Genomic DNA, 9,174 nt, shown 5'->3' on the forward strand with positions numbered 1-9,174 from the left:
AATCAATTTTCAAATATACAATCTGAAAATGTAAAACATTACCTTGAAATTAATTATACAGTAAATATATCATACATCACAAAAAGCATGGCATAATCACAATTTTTCATTGTTTTAAGCTATACAAATAACCCTAAACCCTTGCTGAAGGGCTTCAATTGGCTTCAATTGGACACTGCTATGGTACACATTTTTAAATTTTTTAAAACTAACCAACCAAAACCCTATATAGATAACACTAATCAATTGAAAAATTATCTGTACTTGTCTCCAGATATAATTTCCCACTATGATATGTAGCATATCACATTACCTGGAGGCTTCAGCAGTCTTAGTACTGGTGAGATCCGTTATTTGAATGTCCAAAGTATAAGATGAAGAAGATTGGTGAGAAGAAGATGGCTGCAAAGGTGTGTCAACAGGAAATGGGAATGGAGGAGTGGTAATGTCAACGTCTCCTTCTAACATTTGAACAACTTTGCTCATTGAGGGACGACGAGATGCCTTGAACTGTATGCACCACAGCCCAACTAAACTTAACCTTTTGGCGATGACTCGGTCTTCCTCTGACATGTTCTCTTTTCTTAGATTTTCGAACTCTCCCTTTTCCACTTGTTTAAAAGCCCACTCTGCATAGAAGAATTTACTTGATTTACTTTCAAGATACTTATAATCGATGTTCTTCCTTCCCCCCACCATCTCCATAAGTAATATACCATAGCTATACACATCAGATTTATCAGTGACAACTCCATACAGCCTTGACCACATCTCTGGAGCAGCGTAGCCTAGTGTTCCTCTATTGGCCACAGAGACGTGACTTTCCTCTCTGTCGGATATTTTGGCAAGACCAAAATCTGCAACTTTGGGCAAAAAATTAGCATCAAGGAGAACATTGTGGGGCTTTATATCACAATGTAGGATGCGATTTCTGCAGTCTTCATGTAGGTATGCAATGCCGCGAGCTGTACCAACTGCAATTGAAAACAACTGCTTCCAATCCAACTCGTCCTTATGGTCTCCATGGATATACTTGTCCAAAGAACCATTAACCATGTATTCATACACCAAAGCTCTTTTTGTTGGAAAGGCAGAGGATACAAAGCATGAATTCATACATAAAACACGAGGTGTTGCTCTTCTACTGATCACACAAAACATGATGCTTACAATGAAACCGGTGAAGGGTATTTAACCTTTTCCAACTAGCTACTTGCCTAAAATATCTTGACATGCAATCGCATGCAATCACTCACTCAAATTCGTCTATCACTTAACTCGACTTGACTCAACCACTCAATCACTCAGTTAATTGACTCTCTATGTTTAGCCAACTCCTCATGTAGGAGTAATTATCTTATTTTAACACTCCCCCATAATTACGATTGCTAAACTAAAACATAACTCATGACAACTCAAACATGTTTGCTGGTCTATGTCTCAGCTAAGCTTACAACACCCAAGTTTCTTCTATGAAACTCAAACACATCTTGTGCTAATGACTTAGTAAATATATCAACCAATTGATCACTAGATTTACAAGGCTTCAAGTGAACTTCTCCATTGCTCACAAGTTCTCTAATAAAGTGATATCTAGTATCAATATGCTTGCTCTTCTGATGAAACACACTATTCTTGGATAATGCAATCACTGAGGTGTTGTCATAGTAAATTGTTGTTGATCCTTGTTGTTTCTGCTTGAGTCCGTCAAATACTCTTCTTAACCACACTACTTGACAGGCTGCTGATGTTGTTGCTACATACTCTGCTTCTGCTGACGAAAGTGTCACAATGGGTTGCTTCTTAGATTCCCATGAAATCACACCTAAACCAAGGTGGAAACACAAAACCAAAAGTGCTCTTCCTATCATCCAAACTACCTGCAAAATCACTATCTGTGTATCCAATCAAATCCTTCTTTTCTGTGCTTGCATACATTATGCCATAATCTCTAGTTCCCGCTATGTATCTCATAATTATTTTTCCTGCACTCCAATCTGTCTCTTTTGGAGTCTCCATAAATCTAGAAATCAAACTCACTCCTTGCATGATATCCAGTATTGTAGTTGTGAGATACATGAGGTTTCCGTGCAATATTTTGAATAAATTTGGATTGACATATGATCCTTCATCATCCTTGCTTAACTTTGTACCTGTTGCAACTGGTGTGAGGAAAGGTTTGCAATTTTCCATCCTCAATCTTTTCAACAAATCTTTGGCATATTTATTTTGAAAAATAAAAATTCCCTTTTCAGATTGTTCAACTTCTATGCCAAGAAAACATTTCATGAGACCAAGGTCTGTCATCTCAAATTCTTTCATCATGGCTGCTTTAAATCCATCTATCTCAAAATCACCTATAAGAATAATGTCAACAACATATAAGCAAACAATCAAAATCTGTCCATGCAAATTTACCTTTGTGTATAAGGTAGGTTCAATGTTGCTTTTGCAAAATCCATTCTTAATCATGTAGTTGTGTATCCTGCTATACCAAGATCTAGGCGCTTTCTTCATTCCATAGAGCGCTTTCTTCAACATGTAAACTTTCTCTTCATTACTCTCAACTTCATATCCTGGAGGCTATTACACATAAATTTCTTCTTCTAGAATTCCATTCAAGAAGGTTGATTTCACATCCATCTGATATACTTTCCACTTGTTCTAAGCTGTTGTGGCTAGAACTGCTCTTACAATATCCAATCTGGTTACTGGAGCAAACGTTTCTCCAAAGTATAATCCTGATTGTTGCGAGAATCCTTTTGCTACAAGTCTAGCTTTGAATCTGTCAATTTCACCTTTCTCATTCAACTTTGTCTTGTACACCCACTTTACACCAATGAGATTTTTGTCCTTTGGTAAATCAACCAAATCCCATGTATCATTCTTTCCAATAGCTTCAATTTCTTCATCCATGGCTTACACCCAATTTTCATCTCTGATTGCTTCTTCAAACGAAGAAGGTTGGAATGACAAGAATGCAAAATTTGAACTAACATCCAAATCATCAAAAATATCTTTCAAACTTCGCGTCTTTCTATTACCATTTCTTGATTCACCACCTGATTGATTGTTGGGGGAATCTTGATCGTTGATCTGCTTGAAGATCCATGCTACTCTGAAAATCCTGGAATCCTTGTTGGTGTGTCTCTATTTGGTGTCTTCACCTGTGATTCTTGCTGCTCCTTTTCCGCTACATCATCTTCTTCCATCAGTGGCACTTGTGCATCAACTGTTTTGTCTATAGTTCCATTCCATGACTCTTGTTATTTGAACACAATATCTCTACTAATTATGGTCTTCTTTGTGATAGGGTTATACCATTTGTAAGCTTTTGATTGCTCGCTATAACTAGTGAATATTCAATTTTCACTTTTATCATCAAATTTGCCTCTTCGCTCCTTGGGCACGTGTGCATAAGCTACACATCCAAATACTCTGAGACGAGATACGCTGCAAGACATACCTGACCATGCTTGTTCTGGTATTCTGTTCATCACACTTTTTGTAGGAGATCTGTTGATCACATAAATAACATATGCCACTGCTTCTACCCAATACTCATTAGACAAGTTTCTGCCTTTCAACATGCTTGTTACCATGTTCATAATTGTCCTATTCTTTCTCTTTGCTACACCATTTTACTGCAATGTGTACCTGGTTGTAAATTGTCTTCTGATTCCATGTTGTTTGCAATAATCATGGAATGCCTTTGAGTCATATTCTCCACCATGATCTAACCTTAATACCTTGATTTTTTTATCACTTTGGTTCTCTTGCTAAGGCTTTGAGTTCTTTGAACTTTGCAAAAGTTTCAAACTTCTACTTCAAGAATTAAACCCAAGTCTTTATACTATAATCATCAATGAACGTGAGGAACTAACAACTTCCACCAATCGACTATGTCCTCATAGGTCCACACAAGTCTGTATACACTGGCTCAAGTGGTTGCTTTGCTCTGTATGCAACTCCCTTTGGAAAACTTTCATGGTGTTGCTTTCCTAAGATGCAACACTCACAAGTACTAGCAGGTTCTTTGATGGGAAGTAATCCTTTGACCATCTGTTTCTGATGCAACAATATTAAACCAGAAAAATGCAAGTGTCCAATCGAAAGTGCCATAACCAATAATCATCAAAACATGCAACTGCAAAAGAACTCACCTCACTACTATAATTCATAATTAGAGGAAAGAGTCAGTTCCTCGTCATCTACACCTTTTCTATAAGATGCTTGCTTGGGGGCTTGTCATATATAACACATTCTTGACCTTGAAATATAACCCTGTATCCTTTCTGTGTCAAGTGACCAACACCTAATAAATTATGTTTGAGACTAGGAACATAATATACCTCTGATTTTGGTTTCCCCTACTTGGTCAAAATGTTGACCACTCCTTTGTCATCTACTTCCATAGTCTTGTTAGTCCCCAACTTTACCTTTTTCTTCACATATTGATCGAAATTTGCAACCAAATCCTTATTGCCTGTCATGTGGTTACTGCAACCACTGTCTAACAACCACACACTAGCAGAAGGTTCATGCATAGTATGGCAAGCTAAGAAAATGGAGTTAGAACTCTCTGTAGTGACATGAGCGCTCTGGTTCCCTTGATTGGCGATCTTCTTGCTGTAATCACGAGCATAGTGACCAAATTTATTGCAATAATAACGTCTCACCGTTGATTTGTCAATTATTTGATTATTTTTGAAGCTTTTGTAGTTGCTTCCACTTTTATGTTCTTGCTCTTCTCAACCATCTCTCTGACCACCATATCTTCCGCTTCGTCCTCTACCTCTCGATCTACTTGTGCCTCGACCTCTGTCTCTTGAAATAGAAACCCGACTTTTGAAAGTGGTCTGTAAAGTGGAATCCTTATTTCTGTCTATCCTTGCCTCATGCGATAGAAGTGATCCCATCAACTCATCAACTGTCAATGATGCCAAATCTTTGGCTTCTTCTATGGTTGCTACCACAACATCAAATTTGGTAGATAAAGATCCAAGGATCTTCTCAACCACTGTTTGATATTTAATTTCTTCACCATAAATCTTTAATTGATTTACGACAGTTATGACCCCATTCATGAAAGAATGTCTCTTTTATCTGCAGACTTTCAAAATCTTTCCTAGTATTCTGCAACTTAACAATATTGACTTTGGCCATACCTATATAGTTTGTCGCCAAAGTATCCCATTATACTTTTGCTGAAGACATGATCATAATCTTCTAGAACACTGCTTGGTCCACTCCCTGCTGAATAAGCTGCAACACTTGTACATTATTCTTCTTGTATGTTTTCCATTGTTCTCTCTTTGCATTATTGAGAGCTCGTGTTTTTGCTTCATTCTTAGGTTCTGAAAACCCAAACTGGACATAATCCGAGACATCATGTCCCTGCAACGTGATTACCATCTTAATGGACCATACATCATAATCTTTCGCTATAAACGGTGGGAATTGGGGCTGGAAATTTGAAAAAGCCATCTTTCTCCAAAAATACCTTTTTGAAAAAAAACCCTAAATTGCTCCTTTGTAAAACTACTTTTCAAAAAAATACACTTTCAATTAAAACCCTAAATTAAAAACCTTTTTGAAAAAACCTTAATACATTAAAAAAATACTTTTATTTTGAAGCCTCTTTATAAAATCAATCCTAAAAGAAACTTTTTTATACTTCGCCATAAAAAGTCCCACTTAACATATAACACAATGTATGTTACGAATAACATAAGCCTTCCGAATCATTTATGTCGTTGACTTTTAAGTGGTCTTACACGTTAACGCTCGTCTCGTGATGATGGCGGACGAGTAACGCATTTCACGCTGACTAAATCCTGTGTTAGTCCTCTAACGCTACGTAAAACTGACTTGATCCGCGTGCTTCCAAAACCGTGTAAGTTTTTTTACTGTTAACGCGACTCTCTCCCGAGCCTAAACATGTTATAGCGCCCTGTATAGAACTGTAGGATGCGTTAATGCTCAAACCACGAGAAAAAAAAAAAATAGATTTCTCTTCTCACACGGACTACTGCAAATCCATTCTCCCTTACCAATTTGTTAGAAAGGCGGAGGAGACAAAGTATGAATTCACACATAAAATAGGAGTTGTTTCTCTATTATTGATCACACAAAATATGACGCTTACAATGAATGGTATTTAACCTTTTCCAACTAGCTACTCAGCCTAAAATATCTTGACATGCAATCACATGCAATAACACACTCAAAATCGTCTATCACTTAACTGGACTTAACTCAACACTCAAACATTCAACCACTCAATCACTCAGTTAACTAACTCTCTATGTTTAGCCAACTCCTCAGGCAAGAATAATTATCTTATTTTAACACTTTTGCATCCCTGAGAACAATAACCCAATAGGCGCACCAGGTTAATGTGACTGGTCGTTCCCACTGTAGCCACTTCTGCAATGAATTGTTGTTCACTCTGTTTCGACTCATCCAAAATCTTCACAGCTATTAGACGTCCATTGGGAAGTTTTCCTTTATAAACTGTTCCAAAACCTCCTTTGCCAAGCTTGTGTTCCAAATTGTTTGTGTAAGCTATAATCTGACTATAAGAATACCTCCATTGGGAAGTTTTCCTCTATAAACTGTTCCAAAACCTCCTTTGCCAAGCTTGTGTTCCAAATTGTTTGTGTAAGTTATAATCTGACTATAAGAATACCTTGCAGGCGCTTGTGATGAATAATAATTTAAGAAATTCTCAACCGAGGGAGTTCTAGAATCAACAGGATCCATAAAAGCTCGAATGCTCTGCTGCTGCTCACGGGAACTCCTCTGACAGCAACAACTTCGACGACGAACCATTATGCAACAGACCACTACTATGCTAAACACAGCACATACTGCAAAAAATATAGCTGGAAATAAAGTTGAAATGGTAATTAGAATATGAAAAATAAGCAATCATAAAAATTGATCGGTTTTAAAGACTAGCAATTTACCTGCCAAGACTTTTGCAGATAACCTCTTTCCGTATTGTATTACATATCCTTCAGGCAAACAAAAAAGAAACTGCTGAGTGAGATAATGTAACATAACGTAAAGTAGCATAGATAGATAGATAGATATAGCGAAACACAAAAGATTCTCACCATCATTGCAATCTACGCGCGGACATCACCATTAGGCAAAATGAAATATGTGTAATAATTAACTATGGAGTAATCATAAAAGTAAGAGGAGAATTTTGAGCAGCATCTTCCCCCGCTGGCTTTACAGGAATCACATGTATGGTCGTGTATAGACCATTTAATTTGGAATCCTCTTTGGTGGAGTTGTTCGAAATCCTTATCCGCGCTAATATTGTAGCTTTTGTTTGTTGGAACGACTATAGGATAGTTCTGGCAATTTGGAAGTTGGAAACCCTCCCCAGGGTAAAAGAAGCAAGATCTGTTGCTTTCTGTGCAATCTAACCTCTTGATATTGTTGTCGGGTATGTGTGCCATTTGTTCCGTATAGTTAACAATTGTTCCGAGCGTGTCTGCATGAGAAAGATTGAAGAATCCACCTTTTGATAACCAATCGTAATTGCTAGAGTAATCTAGTCGAAGAGAAGGGTCAAATTCCAATAGATCGATATAAGATGGGATGAGTTGAAGGGTTCTAGTAGAGAGAGCGTTTTGTCATATCTCTAATAGAGCATGCAATTTATAGATTTAACAGAAAAATTCTGGACTACGGAAATCCACTATATTTAGTTTTGTTTGGTCTTATTCATTGAAAGTGGCAGTATGCCAAATAAATTGTTACAATTACTTCCTTTAATTAACATAATGTCTATTATATTCGAAGTCTATTATATGTGAAACTCGACACGGGTGAAAATTGAAGTCAGATTTTCACATCTGTCTTAGTGAATACGCCGTCAGGCGTTTCACGTCATACAGTTCTAACCTCACAATGTAATGCGTGGTCTACCGAGTCCACAAATTCGTTCAATAAATTATTTTTTTCAATTTTTTTTTTGGGTTAATTTCAGATTTTTGTTTTTTCAAAAAAAAGGTGTTTGAATCTTTTTTATGCGTGAATAGGGTCAGAAAGTCCTTAAATCTGCTTTTTCGTTTTTTTTTGAATTTGCCTCTTATTTTGGGAACTTATTTTCGGCCTCCCTTTGGGCCAGAATAGATGCCTGTTGGGCTCTGAAATCCCTTAGGTTAGAGGAGATTCGGAAGCTGAATCAAGCTTCTAAGTTTCAAAGACTAGCTGGAAATTCAGCGTTTCCTGATAGAGCCGTGGGAGCAGTTTCCCGTAGCCGTGTCTCATCTGGTCAAATCTCAGCGCTTAATGATTGGTTATCTGAGAGCTCAGGTGGGGTCTCTGGTTTCCCTTCACTGGAGGTCCTTGATAGCTCAGCGCCCTCTGATGGAACCGATTCGGATCTTCGTTTATCTGTATTGGGTTCTGTTTTACCGGAGAGCATTGACCGGTGTCATCTCTGCGCAGAAGAAGACCGAGCTACCCTTGCCCCCTGCGGATCTGAGTTGGCTTCTCAGGTGAACGATCTTCCTGGTGCCTGCGTTGAGGGATATCACTCTGGGGTTATTGCGTGCTCTCCTCCTGTCGCCAGCCCTCCAGAATGCATTGTTTTTCTAGACATTAATCAGGTTTCGCCTGACAGCAACCTGGGTACCTCGCTGTCGATACAGAAGAACATTGTGCTATCTTCAGATTCCAAACCAGCGTTGAATGTTTCCGATCCGGTGGTTTTAACTACGCTTTCACCTAACGACTCCACTTCCTCGGTGCATAGCAGGACCTCGGAGCCAGGAGTTGGTTTGGCAGGCCGTTTGGTGTGGTCAGTGAGGGTTCGATCCCTTCTCCCCGCCCTGCTGTCGTTGTTAATAATCCTGCGTGTAATAAATTAACATATAATAATATTAATATGAATTATAATAATAATTATTATAATAATCATATTCATAATAATAATAACATTATTTATAATAATAATAATCTTAACATTATTTATAATAATAATAATCTTTTTTTTCCGAAGGTGGCAAAACCTATCAAACTCAGGTGTCAAACCAACAGTGAGGACAGCCATCTCTGGCTGCTATCCGCGAATGTCGGTTTGACACATCATTGTTATCAAGGAAAACCACGCCACCTGTAATAACCCGCTGGTTGTCCTTAAGGGAGCAG

The 9,174-nt window shown here is 37.9% G+C and overlaps 1 protein-coding gene across 1 annotated transcript; it reads right to left on the bottom strand.

The window, feature by feature from the left end:
- Nucleotides 1–309: 309 nt before the first annotated feature.
- LOC149266596 (LEAF RUST 10 DISEASE-RESISTANCE LOCUS RECEPTOR-LIKE PROTEIN KINASE-like 2.5) lies at nt 310–7,065 on the bottom strand. The gene is made up of 4 exons (XM_089408760.1): nt 6,972–7,065; nt 6,692–6,872; nt 6,361–6,590; nt 310–1,082 (listed from the first exon to the last, which is right to left on the bottom strand). The coding sequence occupies exons 1-4, from the start codon at nt 7,063–7,065 to the stop codon at nt 310–312; spliced, it is 1,278 nt and encodes a 425-aa protein (XP_089264886.1).
- Nucleotides 7,066–9,174: the final 2,109 nt, after the last annotated feature.

Source organism: Pinus tabuliformis, chromosome 6, assembly GCF_031772625.1.
Source record: "Pinus tabuliformis cultivar Carrire ecotype Pingquan chromosome 6, CPIR1, whole genome shotgun sequence".
In the NCBI taxonomy this organism is placed as follows: domain Eukaryota; kingdom Viridiplantae; phylum Streptophyta; class Pinopsida; order Pinales; family Pinaceae; genus Pinus; species Pinus tabuliformis.

What these genes read in the sequence shown, in the direction of transcription:
- LOC149266596 (XM_089408760.1), bottom strand. Translation starts at nt 7,065, where the DNA reads ATGTTACATTATCTCACTCAGCAGTTTCTTTTTTGTTTGCCTGAAGGA. An exon ending in ATCTGCAAAAGTCTTGGCAG is followed by an intron (nt 6,873 to 6,971) that starts GTAAATTGCTAG and finishes TATTTTTTGCAG; the next exon opens with TATGTGCTGTGTTTAGCATA. An exon ending in TCATCACAAGCGCCTGCAAG is followed by an intron (nt 6,591 to 6,691) that starts GTATTCTTATAG and finishes TTCCCAATGGAG; the next exon opens with GTATTCTTATAGTCAGATTA.